General features: G+C 38.7%; 1 protein-coding gene across 2 annotated transcripts in view; it reads right to left on the reverse strand.

The window, feature by feature from the left end:
* The window catches only part of dok7b (docking protein 7b), a 35,030-nt gene that overhangs the window by 5,579 nt on the left and 3,564 nt on the right, over positions 1-25,887 (reverse strand). For both annotated transcript variants that reach the window (XM_058384206.1, XM_058384199.1), the window contains exons 4-7: positions 21,303-21,503; positions 8,926-9,045; positions 3,541-3,648; positions 1,843-2,651 (exon numbers count right to left, since the gene is read on the reverse strand). In XM_058384206.1, coding sequence (XP_058240189.1) covers positions 1,843-2,651; positions 3,541-3,648; positions 8,926-9,045; positions 21,303-21,503 — 1,238 coding nt within the window. The remainder of the gene's footprint in view (positions 1-1,842; positions 2,652-3,540; positions 3,649-8,925; positions 9,046-21,302; positions 21,504-25,887) is intronic.

Here is a 25,887-nt window from a genome sequence, read left to right on the forward strand (position 1 = left end):
GAGAGAAACATCATCACAGGATTTGAATTGTCTCTAATTAGAGCACATCTGAGAGCACATTTACGGTCATGTGTGGGAGTGAGAAAAGAATTTAAATGTGCGTATATTGTATGTGTAGATAAGTAGAACACTGCAATGCGATTCCGATTGGTCATTTAAAAGCAGTAGTGACATGTTTATATTATTACCCTTGATTGATAGTTGATGTATGATGTGTTCATTAGTTCAATTTCAGTATCTAATTGCAGGAAAATTACTATGGTTTAAAAGGAATAAAACGTCAGAATGTACTGTTATAGGAAATAATTAACAGTAGTGCTAACTATGACACATCATTCGTGTCAGTCATTATTTTCCTATAACAGCAAACCTTGTTGTGTTTTATTCCTTATGAACAGGACTGAGAGAACGTAATATATTTTGCTAAAAGTATTGTAGTTACATAGCATAATGACCTGACAGGCAATGTATATGACTTGCTAAGTTTTGTAGTTAGCTACACTAGTCAGCGTACTCTTGTCAGTAAAAGAGCGTTATGGTCAGTGTCTCCATTCTACTACAGGCAAAAATGATGATCTGTGACTAGAGGCGTAAAAGAGGCCATAATCGTATCTGCTGACATTGGTACATCGACTATAGCAACACTGGTATTTTTGCACCGTCACATAACACAAATGCTTACATGCATAATTATATAGCAGGTCACATGCCGGAACAAATGAAAACCTGGACAGGAAGAAAATCTAGACAACCAAAGCCAAATGTCAATAAGATCCACGATCTTATCTCGATTAAGCAAGATAAGGCTTGAAGGTAATCAAGAGGTGAAAAATCAATGGGTCAGTATCTTTTTTGCTAATACAGGGTGTCCAGTCTTATCTACAGTGGCTCAGTGTAGCTACACATTTTCATTCCAGACAAGCAACAGCCAGGAAACATTTCTCTTAGCTTAAATGTAACACCTGTAGTGGATTTAGGGAAAAAGCTCCTTGTGAGACATAGGTTCGTATTTGAGGCTAATTAATGTGTGCGCAGATCATTTTGAAGCCGCTAAAGAAAAACAAGATGACAACCTCTTTTAAATTCAGCAGCAGATTGTTTTGCTACACCTCCTGATGGGCCGTCGCCAGAGTGAAAGCAGGTGCGATGAAATGGAGGATGAAGTTTTAAGATTTAATAGGAAAGTGAGAAATAAAGACTTAAAAGTCTATGTAGAGAAACATTTCTCACTCCCCCTCACTGCAAAGTTTTTAATTCACAAAGAGCTAAATTGTAACCGAAATACAAAAAAAACAAGTATTCATTAAAAAAAGTTAATAAACCAGAAGTCAGTTAAGCCAGATCCATCTTTTTCCAGCATAATATCGGTATTTTATTACTTTACTGTCTTTGAGTAGAGGGTTAGGTATTTTACATTCATTATTTGTATTCATTATTATTAATCTTACATCAGCAGACAAATTAAAGTGGAGTGTTATTGAAGCAAACAGTCAGCGCTTAGTCTGTTATGTTCTGAATCATTTTCATAGCTATTCTTCATTTATGAAAATTTGTGTCACGAGACCATTTTGAGAATTTGGTGACAGAAGTACTTAAGGAAAGTGCACCATTTTAAGCATTTTTTTTTTAATTTGTTGAAATGTATTAAGTGATTAAGTTTGTAAATATTAAATCCTGATTTTGAAAGTAAGATAAGGTTCTGTGATCAATAAGGCTGCATCCAGACCTGGCAACCGTGATCAATGGTTTCTTCATTTTTATGATGTTATGATGAAGTCATTAAAAAATTTATTTAATGTGCACACAAAAAGATGGATAAAAGAGAGAGAAAAAAAGCAATACCTTCAGTCCTCCACAGACCGGACAGAGAATGTGCCCCTGCATGGTCAAGCTTCCAGAGGGTAGTACTCCGTCACCGCTCCCACTCAGCCTCAGGGGTGCAGTCATTGTGGGAGAAGCAGGGCTTCCCAGTGGCTCTAATTGGCCACATTGGAGCTTCTGGGTCGAGGAGGTGGAGGGGTGAGGATGGACAAGTCTGCGAGGGGTGTCGTAGTGCTGCAGGAGAGGCACAGGCACCTTGTACTCCAACTCCTGTGCTTTAGATACACCACTGATATGGCAAACACATGGTCTGTGCCCTGCTGGCAAGGGAGTGGGGCTTGCTGATATGCTGGATGTATGGAACTGTGGAGGAAGTCTGAGGTTTGTGTTAGAAGTGGAAATTGGAGTGTTGGGGTTTACAGTCAGGTTTGTGCTGGAATTTGTGTTCAGTGTGAGGCTCAGCACCGAGCCGTACTCCTCAATCTCTCCCTGTGTGGTATCTAAGCTGCCTGTGTAGGATGAGAAACTTCCAGAATAGGATGAGTGGCTTCCTGTGGCGATGCCGCTGTCAGTCGAGCTCTGCCACCCGGCCTCCTGAAGTCCTCTGGGATGGGCCGGTTTAGTTTGTGGGCGGAGTAGTCCTTCATGATGCTCCTCACTGGATGGCCTTGACCCCGTCGCTCCTGACACAGAGGGCTCTGTAGGAGTGGGGTATCGAACTGGGTCAGCCCATGTTGCTAGGCGACTGCTCAAGCTGGCGTCTGAGTGGCTGGTCTCGGAGGAGGAGCTTGAGATGCTGCGGGCATCTCCAGTGGAGCTGGAGTGGGAGGCTGACCATTTAGAAGACAGAAGAAAGAATAGATTACTAAAAAGCACCTGTGCACCTGCAAAGAAAACTGGTATCAAGGTTGCCAGATTGACTGTTTCTGTAGAAACTTTTTGTCAACTGATGGATGTGTAACCTTCCAAACTGTTTCCAATTTAACTTTTGGGGAAACAGTGAAAAATACTATTACATTTTTATTCCCTTATATAATGCAAACCCTTTAACTGTAATAATTTTACACACACCCTCAGTACAGATTTTAAACACAATCCAGATATTCAAATATTGGGATCATTATTTAAATATAATAATAAATAATATTTTGTTTATTTAAGCCCTGTGATGGACTGGCGACATGTCCAGGGTGTACCCCTGCTTTTCACCCAATGTGTGCTGGGATAGGCTCCAGCAGATCTCGGTGACCCTAATTAAGAATAAAGCGGGTATAAAAGATGGATGGATTTTGTTTATTTACTAGAACCATAGTGCTTCTGTTGCTTAACTATTCACTGACAGAACAAATAATTTAACAATTTTAATCAAACATTATTTATAGACATAAAGGTTTCTGAATTATTGAATTAAAAAAATCTGTTACAGTGACTGGTCAAACTGTCTAATAACTATAAGAAGCTAATAATAAGTAAAACTTGTAATTTTGTTGTTTTTTTCCCACTGTAGATACATAAAAAACACAAATTTCTGGATATGGTTCATGGGTCCCACTTTGACAGCCACAGCCTTATATATTCCCATGCTGCATCAGTCGACCTAGCCCATTCCCCTCTCTAATAACTATATGATTTCCCTACTGATATTAGTGTGGTTCTAAATAATTTGCTTTGAAGTGTATACGCATAATGTATGCATGTGTGTGTGTGTGTGTGTGTTACCTGTGCTGCTCTGGTGGCTGCAGACTGACAGCATGCTGAGGCGTTTCTCCAGCTCGCTGGCTTCCTGTGTAATCCTCTCCTCCACAGAGGACGCCTGAGCGCTGAGGTCTGAAAAATCAAACAGATTCAATTACCATTAGTCCAAATGAACAAATGTGATACTATTCCCTTTCTCTCTTGTTTTCTCTTTCACACACACACGGAGTTAAATCTGGATATTAGTTGCTAATACATGAATTTATTATTTTAGCCTCTGTTTTGTTCAGACAATTCACTGGAGCCAACACACACATCTCAGTAAATGGCTGTGAATGCTCAGTGTACAAATGGCAGTAATCTTGGAGTATGGTCAAGTACTCAGCAGTGGCAGATACCATCACTGCTGTACACTAAGATCAGTAACTAAAGATTTACATTTGGCAGACACTCTTATCCAGAGCAACTTACAATTTATCTCATTTCATACAACAGAGCAAATTAGAGATAAGGGCCTTGCTCAGGCACCCAGCAGTGGCAGATTGGTAGACCTGGGGATCAAACTTACAACCTTTCGATCAGTAGCGCAATGGTTTAACCACTAAGCTACCACATCCCCCACGATTCTCAGCTATATATTGAAACCAAATATCGGCAGCACTGCAGTGTGTCAATAAAAGAGTCTTGATCACAGCAATGGCTTTTAGACTCATGAATTTGGCTAACAGGTTCTGTGTGTTACGTTTTCTGAAACTGTGACGAGAAACAAAGGCATAAAATCTTCTTGTTATGTGATGTGTACCATCACAACAAACTTATTGTTTATTTACCTCAACAAACTATAGCTGCTGTATAGCTGTATAGTAATCAATACTTTCAAGCCAATCAGATTTGGGAATTCAACAACACTGTGCTAGAATTAAATCATAATCATTATTTATGATGTAACTGTTAACAGTTTGAAACTAGGTTTCTTTTCGTTTATTGCTAACATGAAGTCTTGAACATGAACGTGCATCAGTAAGACTGCTCTGCTTAGTAATAACTAATTGTCAAAATGTCAAAGGACTCTGCCAGGTGTCCAACTTTGCGCAATATAAATGAGTCAGTGGTGCCTCTCTAAGCACACCTAACTGAAAACGGATACAAGTGGCTGTACATAGGTATTTGTAGAATTTCTCTCCAATGCAAACATCAATGACCGACTTTATCCAGCGGCTCTCTGTGGCTTTGATTCTGCCTGTGCCACTTGACACCTGATCCTGTTAGAGCACACTGAGCTATGCAAAGTATCAAGAGAAGGTTCTGCTTGGCAAATTTCCTTCATCACATCATATATTAATACGTAAAGCTGGCGGTGTGCTAATCTGACAAATAGAACATGAGATGACCTGTGAGAAAAGTACCAACACACACCCGAGGCAGTGTACACGTTCTCCTTTGCCCTAGCTGACGAGTCAGTGTCAGTGACAGTGCTATGGCTACTTTTAGACATAATGAAAGCACTCTGAATGTCTCATGCAGCCAAAGCCATAAAAAAAAACACCACAGCTTTAAATTATGCTACTCATTAAGTACACTCAATATTAGCAGATCTTCAAGAGATCCTCCATTAAAGATCTCTGATGTGAGATGATTTAATAAGGCTTAAAAAATGCAAACACCTCATTAATTTTTACTACAATCTTGGGACCATGTCCGTATTTGAGTTTCAGAGGAAATACAGTGACCCATTTATGTGATGTGAGCCGTGGAGACCGGCATGAATAATACAGACATATTGTCAAGCCCGGGGAAACCTTTATAAATCATTTAATTACCATTTATTACCACTCATTAATGATAATTAATGTGATTTAACAGTGTATAGTAATGAAAGCCATTGCAGCTGCATGAAATCCAACCACAGAAAAACTCAATAAAACTGTAATTGCACAACTTATAACTTGAGTATGTTGAACTAAATGTGGTTGGGACGTGGCAGGACACTAGACAACCTGGAAGAAGCTTAAATGGACATGGAGAGAATGAACAAAACAGCACACAGGATCGATCTAGGAACCTGCTGCTGTGAATAGACAATGCCATCACTACCATGCAGCTCAGGATTTCACTTGTAGATTTATTTTAGATACCTTATCATTTGTAGTCACCTGTCTGCAAGTCCTAAAGCTACAGACTATAATTTACTTAAATTTACTTAAAAACTAAAAATCTATTCTCGGAATCTCCCAAATACATTTTATATATTCTGGACATCAGTGTTATAAATCCATGCCTTTGTCCTGTGACTGTTTGCTGCTCTGTTTAAAAAAAAAATATCCCAATAGCCTCGTTGGGCTCTGGTGTTGGTGCAGGTTTTCATTCCAGTCAAGCAGGAGCTACAACTGATTCCACCTGATTAAACAGTTTAATAAACAGCCTAGCCCCTTTTCTCTTTCCTTCAGTGGTTTTAATAAAAGTCATAAACCAGCATCCATCTGTCTGCCTCCATGACAGGTAGATTAAGATGGAAAATCTCTGTATATTTCAATTTGCCAGAAACAGAGGTATTATTTAAGGCTGCTTTCACATCATATCTCTTTTGAACCATTTCTAGCAGTATAATAACATGTCATTTAACCAATCTAGTGGAAATCAACTTATCTGAATCTGTAAAAAATAAATGAACTACTTTATCATTGAAAGTTTGGTATAAGATTAGTCAGGACACTTGTTGGGTTTCTGTGTGTAGAGTATTGTGTTAGTGAACCGGGCAATGGGAAAGGGAGGGTTGTCAGCCCCCTACTGGCCAATTCACAGCTCCTCATTCCATGCATTACATAAAACTGGTACAGAGAAAAAACAAACAGTACAACTAATGCTTTTTTACTAGTAAAACTGTATACCACATACAACTACCACAATATGTTGTTGTTCTTTCGGCTGCTCCCTGTTTGGGGTTGCCACAGCAGATCCGCATGTTTCAATTTGGCACAGGTTTTACGCTGGATGCCCTTACTGACGCAACCATCTCATTTAATTCGGGCTTGGGACCAGCACTGAGAGTTAACTCTTCAGTGGCTGGGTTAGCTCCCTGCCCAGGAATCGAACCCAGGCTGCAGCAATTACAGCGCGGATTCCTGCCGCTGGACCACCAGGAGGCACAACTATCACCATATAAATATAATATTTAAACCTGGTAGATGCAACCCCCCTGGGTCCTACTTGGCACCACTCCAAGCGGGTCTCAAACCTGAGTCTCCAGCATGTGAGACGGGTGGCTAAAGACTGCAGTCTTTAGCGTCTAGCTAGTTCGCCTCTTGAGATCGAGGGAGTGAGGTTTACCTGCACAGCACTGGCCTCCGTTACATAGACTCGATTAAAAAAAAGAAATACATAACTGTAAATATTTCATATTATAAATAGTAAATAAGCTGCAAAAAACGGACTGAGCTACTTTCTCTTGAGTGATTAACCACTATTATTAAGTGTGATATCACAAATAAATTCAATGCTGAACACCACCAACCAACACAGGTGGAAATCCCATTATTGACTTCTGTTAAAGAGATTTCCCAGCAAAAGCAAAATTACATTATTTACCCAAGAATGCAGTCTGAGTATGACAAAATATGTTCATTTCCTGTCCTAGTAGAATATCATATTATATCCTATAGTGCTATGCTTTAATCTGGTGAAGTATTTCTGTAGTCATATAGTTGACTGGCACAGCTCTAGATGTTCGTTTAACAACCGTGATTTGTTTCTCCTCCATCCTGCTACAACAAGGTGAATGTTTAAAACCCTTTTCAAGACAATCTACTGGGTTACACATAATTAAGAAGTAATTTTAAGAAAATTTAACATTTTAAGCAGACGTAATTGCTTTCCATTAGTGCTTGTTGTCGAATAACACGACGTTCCTAGAGAAACTGCAACACTGTACTCTGCTGTACAGTATTAAATGTCATTAAATTGAATTTGTGAGGTTACAAAGCAGTTACTGTGATGCACTGATACAAACACCATAACGGTGAGCTTTTATACTGTGAATGGTGTACATCATTCCACTTCCCTGCGCAAGGCATGACAAAAAACAACTCTCACAAAAAATGTTATACTTTCCTGCATACAGCCCTTCATTCTCAGCTACAGTCCACGACCCCGATTTGATTAACATGTCAAGCTGTTTCTCCACATCTTCTCCACTTTCACACTGCTAATGCAGGGGCGGAGAGTTTCACTTCACCTTAGCAGTATTTAAATATAATAATAATAATTGGCATGTAATATTGTGGAAATTACAAAGAGCAGAATTTTTCATTCTCAGTTTCTCTGCACTTTCAAGAACTCCGGGCGTGTGAAACTAGTTTTCCCTTCGACATGTTTTTTTATTATGACTTTATGACAATTGATTTTAATCTGCTGTAGTCTCTGTGCAAAAGAAAGCATCGATGAAAGAATCAATGAAAGTTAATTAAAGGGCGATTTCATAAGAACATGAAGAAATTTGTGGACTCAGTATCTGGGTAATACATTTCTTTCAGACTGAGTTTTAGTACTTTCGGGGGTTTTTTTTTTTTGTTTTTTTAATTCAATACCAGTAAGAAAGCAAATAAGTAACACAGTATTAAGCAGCCAGGGGTTTCATGGTACATTTGATTTAGCTCTGTTTATTTCAGTTGCTGTTAGTGTGTTGCTAGCAAGGAGCCTACCTGGTGCTGCTGAGCAATATCAGTGAGCATGGTTATTAAAAATGACATGAATTGCAGCTTGTCTCACTGCTCAGCATGTGTCTCAGTGCTCGCCGAACTGGAGATCTCACACTTTCTATTCAGATTCACTTCACTTTTGTTATTACTGATCACTTTAGAGGTCGGGTCAAATTCGAGTTCGTTCTTATTTGTCTTAAGTTCTTTGATAGCTGTTAAATGCCCAATTCCCATTCTTGAGAAGGTTAATTTTCTATAATAAGTAGTTTCCTTTGCAAGGCAAATCAACAGGTTTATATTCATGATTTAATTCTAATGTTACTCTTTTAATAGGAGCAGCTCCTTCACAGGGGCTTGTATGGTGGATGTGCACATTATCCGATTTTTAAAAACGTGTAATTGCTGACATATTGAGGTTTTCGGTGTGGAGACATTTATTTTTTGGAAGTCTTTGGTATCAGTGATCAGAGTCGGAGATCTTCAGTGACAGTTACATGGTAGTGACAGAATGACTGATTATAGCTGTGATGTAAGTTAGACTAGAAACTAGCTTGTTTTTCATATGTTGAATTCATTAATCAATAATCAGAGAGAGAGAGAGAGAGAGAGAGAGAGAGAAAGTGTATGATGGCTAATGAATATTAATAATATCACACCCACACACCCACGCACACACACACACACACACACACACAAAAACATGTGCTATTTGAACCTGGTAGGGAGGGGCGCAATCCAAATGGTGTCCTGCTTGGAGAGGTGCCTCGAGCGATACAGTCGAACAGAAAGCTGATCTGTTCCCCTTCTGTACAGGCCAGAAAGAAGACACCAGTCCCTAGAGGAAGTGGACAGAGACAGAGACAGATCAATCCTTTAATTCACTTTCCCTTCTAAAACGGCATTTCATTCAATAAGGATTAGAACTACAATGACATTAACTCACCCCAGCTTTCAACAGGGGATTAATGTAAAACAGTATTTTAATTCAAATAAATATCAGCTATGGTATACGTATAGAGGTGTAGACTATGGACTGTATCGGATAGCAGTTATACAGTGCACCTCAATTCCACAGTCCAAAGCACTGTAAGTGGAAATGGGTAACTGGAGGTCACCCTTTTTAACATACTCATCAATCAAGACACAGTGTACTGCCATACTGTACTGTCACATGGTCAAGTTAATCTTCTTGTCAATCCAAGGGCATTAACGCAATCTGCAACGCTGAGTGTGTGCATGCTTTGAAAAGGCAAACTGGACACTGACAAATTGGCTAAATATACTTTTACCTTCTAACTTTTTTCCATCTCTTCCGCACATGATTTATCTTTCCGAATCCAATTAAACACCTAGGAGTCAAGTAATTTTCCCTGTCCTTCAGGTCAGTTATGCTTGTTCAATACGATGAATTATCTTCAGGCAACATATAACACAACTTTATAGCTGTACAGGAAGCAGAATTATAATTCATAGCCACACTCAGACATTTACGCCCTGATGAACTGAAGGTTTGCATGAATAATCTTTATAACACCCACAAAATATGTGCAAGCTCATTTACTAAATCATTTGCACTTTGAAAAGCATGTGTTGTTTATTTTCCCTGTCTGCTTTAATTGATTTAATAAGCAATTTGGGTCGTTTCTACCTCATGGTTTCACTGACTGGGTGTTTTTTATGCTAACTATTTTCCACCCACATCCTGATTTCCTGATTACATGCACATTTAACACCTCTGGTTTTATTCATTTATTGTATTAATGTAGTAATTTGTATTCATTAATACAGAAATTCCCCAAAGTAATAAATAATTAGTAAAGTTGGATTCATACATTACATATCACATGGAAACATAAGTTAAATATATTTTATTGACAGAATATGCATTCATAATGTGCATAATCAATAACTCAGTAGCAAAGAAATCAGAAGCAATACCTGGGTGAATAAATAATAATGCATATCAATTACAAAACAAGACATTACACAATATAGGATAAATGCCAAGTAAATGTAGAGAAGTTTAAAGTGGCTTCCTAGATACTGCTTAAAGGTTTTAGAGCTTTGGAAAAGAAACAGAGGCACAGAATCATCCTGAGTAAACTTGTTCTTTGATTACTGCAACAACTGTAACTGTAGTGTCCATGAGTTTTGTTCACTAAGCCCAGTGATAGATTATACAGGGAGACCAAGAGGTGACCAAGTACTGACATCACACGAGTCCTGTTTAAGTTCCTACTAAAACATTTAAGCATTAGAATGAGCAAAGTCATATACACCTTCTGTTATAGAGAATTACTCAACTTCCTGGCCAATCAGAGTCGAGTATTCAACAGTCCTGAGGTATAAATCTATATAAAGCTTAAGTATTTGATCCTCTATTTGCACCAGCCTTTAATAAACCATTAGGATCTAAGACATCGATATCTAGTCATTTTCAAAAGACTTCATTTGGGTGCAGGTTTTCATTCCAATCAAGCAGAAGCCATAACTGAATTAATTAATCAAGGTTAATCTTGGCTTTCATAAGACTATCAGGTGTAGCTGAAATGAAAACCTGCACCCACACCAGCCCTTTCTGGATAGAACTGGACAACTTTGATCCAAGATGTTGCCAGATAATGTGCTTAAACCCAATTATTTAGGACTTTTGTGGACTTTTTTTTTGTTATTGCCATTTGTTTGCATTTCACCTACACTGGCACTAACTTTTTTGGGTAGCATTTAAGAAAACTACACTCTACGTACAGCCCTGTATATGACACTGTATAATTTATAAAAACCTATCATAACCTTGGAGCTCCAATAAGTGGGCCCAATGATCTGGAAAGCACTCTCCAGCTGTGATGAGAAAAACCCACACAGAGAGAGAACATGGTTTACTTGTATTGTATCACTCAGCAGATTCTCAGAGCAATTACGACTCTGTGTTTCTCTCCTAAAACCTAATGAGGCCCCGGGCTCCAGCACCCGCGCATGTAGTAAATATAGCTATGCTAGATAGATCCCTTAACATCACCATAGAGACTGCGAGGCCTTAGCTATAGGAACGAACGGCCTTTACGAAAATAACCGTAACGTCCTGAGCGGCCGGTTTCATAATCCATCAACACTCTATAAATACAAGTGACCACTTCTTGCCAGCATGTCCCATTCTCTTGTGTCCATACTGGGTCAGTGCAATCTGCCTGCATTTGTGGTTTAAAGAGGTTATCTTTCATCACGCCAATGTCACTTGGAAATATATGACTAAAGAGCCAGTGATGTGTCCATATTGTGATGTCAGGTGGAGAAATATATGATGGTGATGAACAGGATGATGTCATGTAGGGAGATATACGATGACAGGGCCATGATGATGGATGGAAAATATAAATACAAGCAATAGGAGAAGTGAAGAACTGATGTCATGTGTTTGTAGTTGCAGGGAAAACCTTTGTATTGTATCTACTGATACACTGAAGGCATTTTTGTATGAACACCAACTTGGAGTAACCTCCTTAATGTTAAGCAATCAGGGTGTCATGGAGCACTTTATTTAGTGTCTAGGTTAGTTGCTGCTATGTGCTCCTGGCAATGAACTCCACATACTGAGTTTTATTTTTAAGATGCCCGAGTACTATGTTGAATAGAGCATGAGAGAGCAGCTGACCCAAGTGCACAGAACAGTATCTGCACGCATGATCACTAAAAATGTGTAGACTCTGACATGCGAGTGTGTCTCAGTGCTTACATGTGAAAACTGGTTGCTTCAAAGCTCCACACTCGCAAATAACTGAGTGTACACACAATTTGTTGCATCTTGCACTTATTATTAATCATCACGCTTGCTCATAAAATTTAGCTGGACCACTTTTTATCTTTCTATTAAACATACTAAACATTCCTGGACCTGCTCTTGATATGTTCACAGAGTACATTTTACTTACTTTACTTTATTGTCCTTAGAGGCAATTATTAGTGTAGACAGCAGTACACATACATACAGCAGCAATTTATAATAATAAATAAATTATAAATAAGTCATTATTAAAACATGACTGCAGCAGGTACAAAGGAATTCTTATATCTATTTGATTTGCCCAAAGGGAGTTTAAATCTCCGGCCAGAAGGAAGCAGCTGAAATTTGGTACACAATGGATGGGTGGCATCATAAAGGACTAACTGGTCCTTCTTAGTCACCTTATGTTCGTAAATTTGTGTGATAGTCCTTAAGTCGGTCCCCACTATCTTGCTGCACATTACAACTTACCCCAATTGCTTATATTTAAGTTGCCATACCAACAAATAATGAAAAAACATATTCAATAAAACACGTGTAAAACATCTTCATAAAAGAAATATCCGTTGAAGTTTCCTCAGAAAATATATATGTTGAAGAGCTTTCCTTCTAATAATATCAGCCTCAAATTGTAATTTATCATTGAATACATAATCGAGTCCCTAAATATTTGTAGTCCTTGACCACTTCTACCTTTGCAGTTTGCTTTGCTGTGATATTTAATTGTGAAATATATCCAGATCACTGTTCATTCACGTGACACCATACACTAGGCTTACATCACACAGTATGATATGTTGTTTCCGGAGCATTTTGCTACAAGTACCAATACATGAGCCTGGCATCTGACTGATACCTGATACCAATATCAATATTGACGCCTCCGTAAGTGTGTACTTATCTGGTTTAAAGGGAATAAAATGCACTACAGTACACAATCTTGCACCTTGTCCTTTGTAAAGACAACAGCAGGTCTGGGAGCACAAAACAATTTTGAACAAAACACCCAGCCAAGATTCCAGCACAGAAGCAGAATGCTATTTGGCTCTGAGTAGTGTGGATGTCCTGAATGACTGGTGGACAGCAGCTTTGCTGAGCTATGGGCATTAAAAGGTCAGTAAGGCAGTCTGTGGAGACTGAAATTTGGAAAGGGATCAGGAATCCTACTCTAAGTTGGCAAAAACATCGAGCATGCCTGCTACCTTATCTCTTACACAATCACCTTGTCACATGTGTGTGTGTGTGTGTGTGTGTGTACATGACGAAAAAGGCACTTTGGATATAGCAGAATCTCACAACTTCTTTGATTTTTTTGCTGTGTAATTCCATGAATAGAAATTCGACATGTGACTAGTTGTAATATCAGTGATGCAGTATCTTTATTAAGTCACAGGACCATGTAAGAGATAACAGTACCATGGTATTAATCAACAGTTTTAAAGGACACAAGCCAGGGTTGACTCCTTGCACAATTTTTTCTTTTAAATCTTAAATCTTTTTTTTAGTTTTTTGAGACGGTTTTCTGTTCCTTAAAAACTCATACACTTTTGGTATTTATCATGCTGTCATTATGAGCTGTAAGAAAAAAATAAACCTATTAGCATGGCAGGGTGCAGTGCCGTTTAGCCAAATATAGATAGTTGTTTTGTTTAGTTCTGGTCAGCAGTAGAAGGAGTGGCAGCAGAGGTAGCGATGTAACACGTTTACAACAGTAGCGAATGAAATTTTCCGGTTTTCAGTGCAGTCATGTCTAATGTATGAAGGTTGCTATAGAATGATTGAGTTAAAAAGATGAGTCAAATGGTGTTTCAACCAATATTTTGAACAAAATCAACTGTGAGGTAACCATCCAATTTTACACGACTAAGTGTAAAATTGTGGCGCTATATAAAGCAATACATACACAATACACGGCTTGTGACCGCAGGCCAACGTTAATAACTCATGCTAGACTTACTACCTAGTTAATTATTTTAAAATAACACCTTAACAGAGAGTTGACATCACACCATCGACCCAGCTTACTGTCTGTCAGCCTGTTTTTAGTGCTTTTACGTACTGTATACCTTCAACAGGGTCTGACGTAATATTTTATATTTAACCTGGTTTGACAGGATTCCAGTACAAATACATCCCCAAAAACTTTAAGTTGGCACAGAAATTTTAGGAATTTGGAAAAGGTAGACATGTTTCTTCTTCTTCCCCCAGCCTCTTAACAAATATTTCGCATATTTCAGATATACAGACATTATTCGGTCCACAATATCTCTTCCTAATTGCAATCTTTACAATATATCTTGAGACTTTACATCATAAACACACTGTCTGCACTTACACCTTGCCATTTTGTGGAAATGTCTTACATCTAATTCCGAATATTTGATATAAAACAAAATCTTGGTAGCTTTTAAGCATTTTAGTCCATATATACAGTGAGGGAAAGAATTATTTGATCCCCTGCTGATTTTGTACGTTTGCCCACTGACAAAGAAATGATCAGTCTGTAATTTTAATGGTAGGTGTATTTGAACAGTGAGAGGCAGAATAACAACAAAAAAATCCAGAAAAATGCATTTCAGAAAAGTTCTACATTGATTTGCATTTTAATGAGTGAAATAAGTATTTGATCCACTATTAATCAGAAAGATTTCTGGCTCCCAGGCGTCTTTTATACAGGTAAGGAGCTGAGATTACAGTAGGAGCACTCTCGGGGAGTGCTCTTAATCTCAGCTCATTAACTGTATGAAAGACACCTGTCTACAGAAGGAAGCAATCAACCAGATTCCAAACTCTCCATCATGGCCAAGACCAAAGAGCTGTCCATGGATGTCAGGGACAAGATTGTAGACCTACACAAGGCTGGAATGAGCTACAAGACCATCGCCAAGCAGCTTGGTGAGAAGGTGACAACAGTTAGTGCGATTATTCCCAAATGGAAGAAACACAAAAGGACTGTCGATCTTCCTCGGTCTGGGGCTCCATGCAAGATCTCACCTCATGGAGTTTCAATGATCATGAGAACGGCAAGGAATCAGCCCAAAATTACACTGGAGGATTTTGTCAATGATCTCAAGGCAGCTGGGACCATAGTCACCAAGAAAACAATTGGTAACACACTACGCCGTGAAAGACTGAAATCCAGTATCGCCCACAAGGTCCCCCTGCTAAAGAAAGCACATGTACAGGATCATCTGTAGTTTGCCAGTGAACATCTGAATGATTCAGAGGAGAACTGGGTGAAAGTGTTGTGGTCAAATGAGACCAAAATCCAGCTCTTTGGCATCAGCTCAACACGCAGTGTTTGGAGGAGGAGGAATGCTGCCTATGACCCCAAGTACACCATCCCCAGGTGACAGGACAACGATGGACGGGGCCATGTACCGTTAAATCTTGGATGAGAACCTCCTTTCCTCAGCCAGGGCACTGAAAATGGGTTGTGGATGGATATTCCAGCCTGACAATGACCCAAAACACACGGCCAAGGCAACAAAGGAGTGGTTCAAAAAGAAGCACATTAAGCTCCTGTAGTGGCCTAGCCAGTCCCCAGACCTTAATCCCATAGAAAATCTGTGGAGGGAGCTGAAGGGTCAGCCACAAAACCTTAATGACTTGGAGAGGATCTGCAAAGAGGAGTGGGCCCAAATTCCTTGAGATGTGAGATGTGTGCAAACCTGGTGGCCAACTACAAGAGATGTCTGACGTCTGTGATTGCCAACATTGGCACCAAGTACTAAGTCATGTTTTGCAAAGGGGTCAAATACTTATTTCACTCAATAAAATGCAAATCAATGTATAACTTTTTTGAAATGTGTTTTTCTGGATTTTTTTGTTGTTATTCTGTCTCTCACTGTTCAGATACACCTACCATTAAAATTACAGACTGATAATTTCTTTGTCAGTGGGCAAACGTACAAAATCAGCAGGGGATCAAATAATTTTTTCCCTCACTGTATATATATATATATATATACTTCACATGGAGAGAATAGAGATTCAAATACAAAATGCTGAGTATTTTAGCTTATTTCTTAATCTCTGTGGGAATTTGAACATTTCCATGGCCCATCTGAGCAGATCCTTTCAAAATGTAAAATAAAATACAATATAAATATACAAAGTCACATCGTCTCTGCTACTGACATATTACTTATATAGAGTTGCCTTGACTAGCAGAAAAGATGCACCTCATTCTCAGCATAGTGACCGCTCATAAACAGCCAAACAAACCCGCGTATGCTTTACTCAACACAAATGAAACGTGACAGCTGACACGCTCACTTATGATATGAGCCGTATGGGTTTTTAACAGCGCTTGGAGCTGTGACAGCATGCTTATGTTTCCTCAGTGGATTAGAAACATAGGTACATTTGCATTTTAATACACCGTCCTCGAAACTATTCACCAGCTCACTGTGTACTAATGAATTAAATGAGACATAGCCCTCAATCCTGCCTTGACTAATCTGACCATACAAATGCTTTATGCTAACAGAGCAAGACAGCAATAGATTGGTTCCAGAGGTAGAATTATCTCTGAAAGGCTATGAATTTTAATAAAGTAGAATCTTTTCTAAAGCTATTTTAGCAATAAACATTAATCTACATTTGGGAAAGCTAAATATTTGTGGTGAAAACATAGCATGGGGTCAGGTGTTGCTAATGAGGTGTTAATGACTTTTTGTAAAAATTATTTGCTTCATGTTAACCGTTAGCAAAAACTTTAATTCCCCACAAGAATTAAAAACTTCTCTAAGTCTTCTACTTTTTGACTCAATTAAATTTACACTTTGCTGTGATAAGCCTATACTGGGAAAGTGAAGGTTTTTAATGAATATTCTATAGAGGACAATTATGAGCTGTTTTTGTAGTTGTATTTTTCATACATCATAAACTGCGTTAAAATTCGTAGCAATTAGCCAGATTTAAGATTTAAGCTGAGCATAAAAATTCAACCAAACTGATGTTTTTCTCACCATGTTCTCTTCATTGTTCCTACATAAAAGAGCTTTGGATGTTCATGACCAGTTGTTTTCCCACTGATTCAAGATGAACATTTGAAAATGGACGACAAAATGAAGACAAGCCTCAGCTGGTAATCTTTGCAGAGCAATCTGACTTCACAAACCCCACAGCGTGAAATATCGTGAATAAATGAAAGACGACTACTAGAGCTGTAGGCAATTTGTAATGAGCAGGTCATCTGAGCAAGACCACAACAACTGCAGCATATAATTAGTGGTGTGAAGAAAAATCCTCAGAAACATGCTAACAAATTTCACACTGTGTGCACAGGGTCAAAGTATCACTATTCACCATTCTCAAGGGTGGTGAGGTGAGAGAAAGTGGTAATCGGTGCAAAATACGGACTTCCCATTAGTGCCAAAGGCAGAAAGGCCAACATGTAACTTGGAAAGAGGAATATAGAGGTAAATAAACTTTATCAAAGTGATACAGAAAAACTACTGCAAATGTTTCTGAATATAGCAAATATATTCCAAGCCTCTCAATTTGATACGTTAACAAATATTGAACAATAGATTCAATAGAATGTATAGTAAAATAGGCTATTCTTCATCAAATACCATTAGGTGAAATAAACATTTTAACTTAATCAAGCTCACAGTCCTTTCTGTAAAAAAGTAGCTTTTCAAAATCGTGCTTCAGGATTACATTACAGGGTTTTTTTTGTGTTTTTTTTTAAAAACGCATGTGCCTCAATCACACAGCTAGCAAGAACCTAAACTGGACTGTAATTTATATGAATAGTTTAGCACTATCAGTGAACAGTTGCTTCAATAAAACAGACTTCATGTTAAAACTAGAAGGAATTTTCTGGTTAGGTAATTACACATTTGACCTTGAGAAGATATTTGGAGTTTTGGGCAGAAAGTCCCTACAAATGGTGGCACGGTACAACCTCACACAGTCTCATTAAATATAAGCTATTTGCTAAAAAACAACATATCTCTAGCTAGCCTAGCTTTAAAACAAAGACATGAACATCTTGGATGACAAGGGGGTGAGGAAATTATTTGTAAATTGTTGTTCTGAAAGTGGAATTCTCATGTAATCTCAGCGACAACCTGTAAATGACACAGTAACCTGCAGACAAACTTGGCAGATGCGAATCAGTCACTGCTAGCTAATGTTATCTACCCTCAAACTCCAACTATGTGAACAAATGTAGCATATGCATATATATCACAAATTGTTTTTTCTGTCACTGCTTGGTACCTAAGGGTAGCTAGGTTGAGATTTGGCTAGCTAGACTCTTTGTGCACACATCTGTAGTCAGTTAGCCAGTCAGTCAATCAGTCAGTCAGTCAGTCAGTTAGTCAGTTAGCCAGTCAGTTAGCCAGTCAGTCAATCAGTCAGTCATTCAGTCAGTCAGTGAGCCAGTCAGTCAGTCATTCAGTCAGTCAGTGAGTCAGTCAGTCAGTCAGTTAGCCAGTCAGTCAGTCAGTTAGCCAATCAGTCAGTCAGTCATTCAGTCAGTCATTCAGTCAGTCAGTCATTCAGTCAGTCAGTGAGTCAGTCAGTCAGTCAGTTAGCCAGTCAGTCAGTCAGTTAGCCAATCAGTCAGTCAGTCATTCAGTCAGTCATTCAGTCAGTCAGTGAGCCAGTCAGTGAGCCAGTCAGTCAGTCAGTGAGCCAGTCAGTCAGTCAGTCAGTTAGCCAGTCAGTCAGTCAGTTAGCCAATCAGTCAGTCAGTCAGCCAATCAGTTAGCCAGTCAGTCAGTTAGCCAATCAGTCAGTCAGTCATTCAGTCAGTCAATCAGTCAGTCATTCAGTCAGTCAGTGAGCCAGTCAGTGAGCCAGTCAGTCAGTCAGTGAGCCAGTCAGTGAGCCAGTCAGTCAGTCAGTGAGCCAGTCAGTCAGTCAGTTAGCCAATCAGTCAGTCAGTCAGCCAATCAGTTAGCCAGTCAGTCAGTTAGCCAGTCAGTCAGTCAGTCAGTTAGTCAGGTAGCCAGGAAGTCAGTTAGCCAGTCAGTCAGTTAGTCAGGTAGCCAGTCAGTCAGTCAGTCAGTCAGTCAATCAGGCAGTCAGTCAGTCAGGTAGCCAGTCAATCAGTCAGTCTGTCAATCAGGCAGTCAGTCAGTCAGTTAGACAGACAGTCAGTCGGTCAGTCAGAGAAATCACAGACTGTCTGGCTATGCTTCACATACCCCACTGAAAATCTTGGCTGTATGTCCCCTATATTTGAGCATCTGCAGTTGGTAGAAGACTGTTAACACACAATATAACATGCCAAAACCTATAAAATCTGGCCTGAGTCTGTTACATAGGCAACTGCAACAGCTGAGCATGTCCTAATGCACCACATACCACCTCCATCATCAGCAACAAATTAATTTAGAAAAATACATCAGTAGGAAAATCTGTTTTCTTTATTACAAAGTTTGGCTTATAGACAAGTCAGGTTTTAGGTCTAATAGAGCTTCACAAACAGCTGCATTTCATTCTGCCAGAGAGACAGCTGGTGGACTGGACCAGATCACACATTACCCACCACCATGAGAGAGAGAGAGAGAGAGAGACAGAGACAAGTGAGGTAGATGGGAAAAACTGAGAGTATGTCTAATTTTCGCACTGGACACTTGGCATGGAATGTCACTTACAATGCGTAAAAATGGGAGAAAGGAGTGAAGAGCCATGTTTAAGCACTTTTGAATTCGCCATTAAAAAAACACGTTTATATTAATGCATCAATTTATACTTTACTAGTAACAACCTAAGCTAAAGCCATTGCTATTTAACAAAAAATAATATCTATTCAATTATATGGAATATTTTATATTTCTTTTAAGAGGCATTTCTTTAACATTTATGGACGGAGTCTTCGGCGTCAGAGATTATTAGAAGTAAGTTTTCTGCCATGAGAGAGTCTTTAAGACAGAGGAGTGTACACATTCTGGTTCCACTGTAACACGACAAGCTGTGTATGTTTGTCTTACTATCTTCAGGAGACAGAAAAATAGAGAGAGCTCTCTACATCTATATATTATAATATAAGCGATAAGAGGAAATCTAGCTGTGGTATAAGAGGAATAACACACATTGGAACTTGCTGTGATAAATAATCAACATAATTATTTTCTTATAACGACCCCTAACTGTGTTATTCCCTATACATTATTCTTTAATGCAGTACTGCTTCTTTGCATTTCAGTATTTTGCATCCATCAAGGTTTTTTTTTTTAATATAAACTGGAAATCAAGCTTGCACTGAACATCATGCATTAATTTCTTGGATAGCCACCTGCAAATAAGTGCTACTAGCCAATCATACAGCAAGAGGCTTAATGGCTTTATACCAAAGCAATCAGTGGAGTCATGGCAGGTGTGGAAAATGTCAAGGTTCAAGAGACCTGAAAGCAGTAATAGCAAAATCATGAAGAGCTTCAGAACAAGCTCAGTTCCACTCTGTCAATCAAACAGTTCCTTATCAGATAAATCAATTCTGTTCTTGGAGTAATACACACTCCCTAATGTAACACTAGTCTAAAGACAGTTATCAGATATTAACCTACATTTTCAGTAACATATTCTGCTTCTTAGTAATGCTGCTCTGTACCAGCTTTCTGCCATTGCTCGGCGTTATCTTGGGAAGCAGTTTGTATTAAATTAAATCTTTCCACCCACAACTATCCCCTTTCCAAGTCCTTTGAAAATTTAATCAGGACTTCCCAATATCCCCAAACAATTTTGGTCAAAGTTTGAAGTAAATTCAACTAAAGCAGTTGCTCCAGAATTTTGTGATTTTTTTTTTTTTTTGCGATTGCAGATCAAGCAAAGGAGGAGCTTGCAAATTTGACAAAATTACCATATAAAGTACTTTCTGCAGATTTGATCCAAGACACATCTCGTGACCTCATCACAACACAGATTCAACCCAGGCCCTCTTTGAATTACATGTGCTGAACCTGAGTAAAGCTATCATAGAAAGTGATGGCATATGTGTTTTCACAGGTACGAGTTTAATGAAGGATCCACTTCTATTAAAAAAAAGTTGCATCACAAATTTAGAAAAAGGCTGCAGCAAAATGAAGCATTTTTGGCCCCAACAATCACAAAAAAATCTCCCAGAGAGATTTAGATGTCTAAAGATCAGGACTATACTGTAATCTATAGGTACTTCTGTGATTTCTCTGCTCCCAATACACAATGAGCTGATAACAGACCTTCCTGAATCATACTAAAGCAGGGAAAACTCCAAAATGTACCAGATAGGAGTACTGCTGTAAGCAGCATGAGCAGTAGCAGTACTACAGCACTGACATTTGTATGTAAAAAGACAAAGAGAGACTCACAATAGCCGCATCGTGTCCCTCCCTCAAAGATAAATCCATTCGGCACTGCTCCATATCTTCGCAGGTCAGTCAGTCTCCAGTGCGCAATAACTGCTGGAGGGATGTCTCGGGCTATAGCGAGCAGGTTATTACACAGATGCAGTGAGGCTGCGCCACTCTCCAGCTTAGTGCCCGGCTGGACGTTTACACTGAACCTGTGGACTGAAAAAGAAACAGTTTGATCTAGTAGTTTAGTGTTTGTGTTATCCTAGAAAGAGAAAGAGTTTTCCTTTTTTAATAGACATGTGCTGATATTATATTTTATGGTTCTTACTTAGCTTTTATGGTAACTTATGATATAAATAATAGCTTCATTGACTGCTGACAGGATTAGCATGTTTGTGTCAAAGCATCAAGGGTGTAACTTTGGTTTGAGAAGTTGGGGGGGGGGCGCACAAAATGGGGGAAAATGTTTTTGATTTGAATCCTGCATTTACATACATTTAGGGACTATGGTGATACAAAATCCAGGAAATAATTAAGTTGATTATAATGATAAAGTCTGCCAAAAAGAATAGTAGGCTACTAAACTATGTATATAAAAAAGATGTCTTACTTTCTTTATGGGGTCGATCAGCAAGACTTCTATTTTATAAAGTCAGAAATGTTCACCATTAATGTTTTGTGTGTGAGTAAAATTGAAATAATGTGAGACTCAATTTCCACTATTACACAAACTTTTATTTTAAACTGACCGCTGTACCTGAAAATGTAAATTAAATGACTTGTTGTACAGGACGTCTGTCAGAGACACATCCACCAAACCGCAGGGGTTTAGAATAGAAAAAGCAAAAGCTTTTATGAACTGTGTTTGTTACAGCACTATTTTGTAATATCACTTGCAGATAGACAGCAGCAACATTAATATGTAATTATATGAAAATGTTGATCATTACTTTAATAATTGTCTTTCATGCATAAACAACCACCATTAGTTAATGAACAAATTAAAAATATTTACATTCCTGGTGCTAACTTTCTGTGCAGCACAAAAACCTAAAGTAGATCATTTTTATGCCTCCAACACTGTATTATAGCAGGGTAGGAATAACCATCTGTAATCCTCACTACTTATTTGGTACACAGGATGCAAGATTGGCACACAATCTCACAAACATGAAAAATATAAACATTGTCCTCCATCTATCCATTCAATCCCATCTCTCCATGTACCCTAACTGTCCACCTCATCTGTCTTCTGATATGAAAACGACTGAGTTATGACCATATTGAGTCTAACATTAAACTACACAAAATACATTGCTGAGAGAAAATGTGTGCTTTAACGTGAACTCGTTTTCATGCTACACGGAATGTTCATGAAAGTATGATTATCTCCTTTCTTTCTTTTCATCCATGATGACATTAAAGTCTTCTGTTGCTGATTCTGGTGTTTTTTATTGCTAGCCTGTGACGTAACCGCGATACCTGTTCATTACACCTTTCAGTGAGCTAGTTTTAGAGTGTGCACGCGACATTCCTGGATGCGGACACGCGCATCGACGCAGGCAGACTCTCTGTGTCCTGCTCCTCCGTGATGATGACAGCGTGCAGTTAAAAAATCATAACAAACTAATTTGAAAAGTGAGAGGGACATGTCCCCCCTGTCCCCAGTGGAAATTACGCCCCTGCAAAGCATAATGAGCTTCTTTCTTCTTTTAAGTAAACGCTTTATCCTGGTCAGATGCCTTCGTGGTGGGCACGAAGCCTATCCCAAGAACGCTGGGCATGTGACGGGAATATACTTTGGATTAGATGCCAGTCCATCACAGGACAGCATGATCATATTCACTCACACACTCACACTCAAAACTCCACACAGAGAGTAACCCAATTTTAGGACTGAACTAGAAGCCTGAGGTGGCAACATTATCATGTTTGTGTGGTACAAAACATAGACTACAAAGACAAGGAATTTCTAAATGGTAATATGAAAGATGTATCTTTTCTGTCAATATTTGACATGCACGCTCTTCTTGCCTTTTTTCAAGAACACTGTGATGTATTTTGCCATTAAACAAAAAAATGCATTTTGGTAGACAAATGCCTCTAAAGCAATACTTTGGTCCCGCATGTTTTTATGAAAAATTTGGAAAGTGGGCTCCTCGAATTTCCAAATAAAAAGTAATCTTAAAAGCCAGCATCTTTTATTCAGCCTTTTGAACTGGATAGACTTTATAATAAAACAATGCTGTCTATATTACCAGGCAGCTTCTTTCCAAATGAAACACAATTGAACTGTTAACATTTCATTGTCTCCCCAGTGACAATATTGTAGAACTGTGTACCCTGACCTTACAGCACAGAAGCAGCTCTGGATCAATCACAGCCAAAGATTAAAATCCCAGGAGAAATCGTAAATTTATATGTGTCAGGAGAGATGATATATTAATATGCTGTAGAAGTCTGCAAAAATATGCCGCTATTTCATATTTACAGAAATTACATTTTGCATTTTATACTATTCTAATAGCTAATCTCATCAAAAAAAAAAAAAAAATCCCTTTACACAAATAAGGACCACATGCTGGAGCAATGTTTATTCGACCCACGATGGCGTCATTTAACGCCTTTGCATAAATGACGCTGTGATATTCGTTTAAATCTAAACAGATTGATAAAGTAATGTTCTGCTCTAGCTAGAGGCATGCTGGCATAATGAGGTCCCTTTAAAAAAGAATAATAAAGCATTCAAAAGCAAGTGAGCTGTGCCCAGGGCATGATGTGTTCATCATAATCAGGAAAAAAGTCTAATCAATAGCTTTAGGATAAGTTTTAAAGCTCCTTTATCAGCAGCAATGATGAATCTTCTGACGCAGATTTAATTGTATGCCATCACAGAGAGAAAGAGAGAGAGAGACAGCGAAAGGGAAAGAGAGCGAGAGAAAGAGAGCGAGACAGTCAGAGAGTGAGAGAAAGTCCTCTATGCTGACTGACTCATCAATCAGGCTCAATGTAAGGCGAGTCGTCAAGCCGTCATACAGTGAGGGAGCACAGTGGAGAGAAGGAGACTGATGAGAGAGTTTTGAGCATCGTAGGGAATATTCACCGCGCTTCACTGAACACAATCCATTATAACTCTGTCAGCACGGCACATACACAAACAAATAAACAAACAAAGGGAAGGATGTGAAAATTGAGGATTCAACAGAGCCGGATAGGAACACTCATTATCTGTGATGCGCCTTAGGCATGTGCTTCTGTCACGTTTTGATGTCACAGTAATTACATAATCATTTATCATAGGTTACATTATTACCAGGATATTCAGTTGAGAAATGGATGATCGCAGTGAGAGTCATAAGTCTGTCTTCAGTGAAAGGAATTTGTTTCACACCACTGCTTATGCCACAGTGCTGCTGCATTCTCAAATCTGACTGGTTAGAAGGTGTTTATTAACGTTCTAACTCTACAGGTTTAAATGAATGCTTTCATTCAGTCGGTTATCATTTCTACGGTTAGTCAGAGCTCTGTATAATCTAAGCCTGATAATAAAAATATATCGCTTTTTAACAAAGTTTACATAATTTGATATATAAAAAATTATAACAATAGAGGGAAGAGTTGGAACAAGAGATAACTTTCTCATGGACATTCTACAACATAAAATGTACAGAAACTATGACAGCATGTCACAAGGTGTTTTATTTCATATATAATGCTGTTTAGAAAAGAGCTGCTTCAATGTGGGCTCCGAAATAAGGCACTCTACACTACATGGACAAAAATATGTGGACATTTGACCATCACAACCATATGTGGTTCCTCCTCAAGCTGTTGCCACAATATTGGAACTATAAGCTGAAAGCACATGTGTGTATAGTATTAAATTATACAACTGAGCAATTGAGGGTTAAAGGCCTTGCCTAAGGTCATGCATGGTGGTCCTGGAATTCTAAATATCTTTTAGTGCACTGGTACTAAAAGGCCAGAACATGGATAGGAATAATGGTGCCCCTGTACATAAGGCAAGATCCATGAAGGTTGGAAGAACTCAAGAAGAGGAAGTTGATGAACCCCACTGAACTCCTCTGGGGTGAACTAAAACACCGACTTATCACCAGGCCTTCCCGTTCAGCATCAGTGCCTCGTGGCTGAATGATCATGAATTCCCAAAGCAACGCTCCAAAATCTAGTGGAAGCCTTCCAAGAAGAGCGGAGGTTTATAAAAGCAGCAAAGGGGCACTAGTCAATATTAATGGCCATGGTTTTTAGTGGCATACTCGATTAGTTATTTACATACTTTCAGCCAATAAGTCAATGTCTCAAGCACACAAATATTATTCCGAAATGATAAGAAACCTATGCAGCTGAATACCAAATAACGAACAATATTTCGGAATGTCAGTAACAGCATTTACTTTTTGATTTAAATATTAAAAATTATGTTTGTTGATGCCAAAACGACAGAGGAAAACCTAAGCATGCAAAGCTGACCCTGTGTATAAGAACAGAATCCTGGTTGATGAAAGAAGCTTGCCTTTATCCTGTGAGTATAAGAAGAGTTTGGTGAAGGAAAGTTCTAGAGAAACTTACAGGATTGCTG

The sequence above is a fragment of the Hemibagrus wyckioides genome, linkage group LG03, assembly GCF_019097595.1.
Source record: "Hemibagrus wyckioides isolate EC202008001 linkage group LG03, SWU_Hwy_1.0, whole genome shotgun sequence".
In the NCBI taxonomy this organism is placed as follows: domain Eukaryota; kingdom Metazoa; phylum Chordata; class Actinopteri; order Siluriformes; family Bagridae; genus Hemibagrus; species Hemibagrus wyckioides.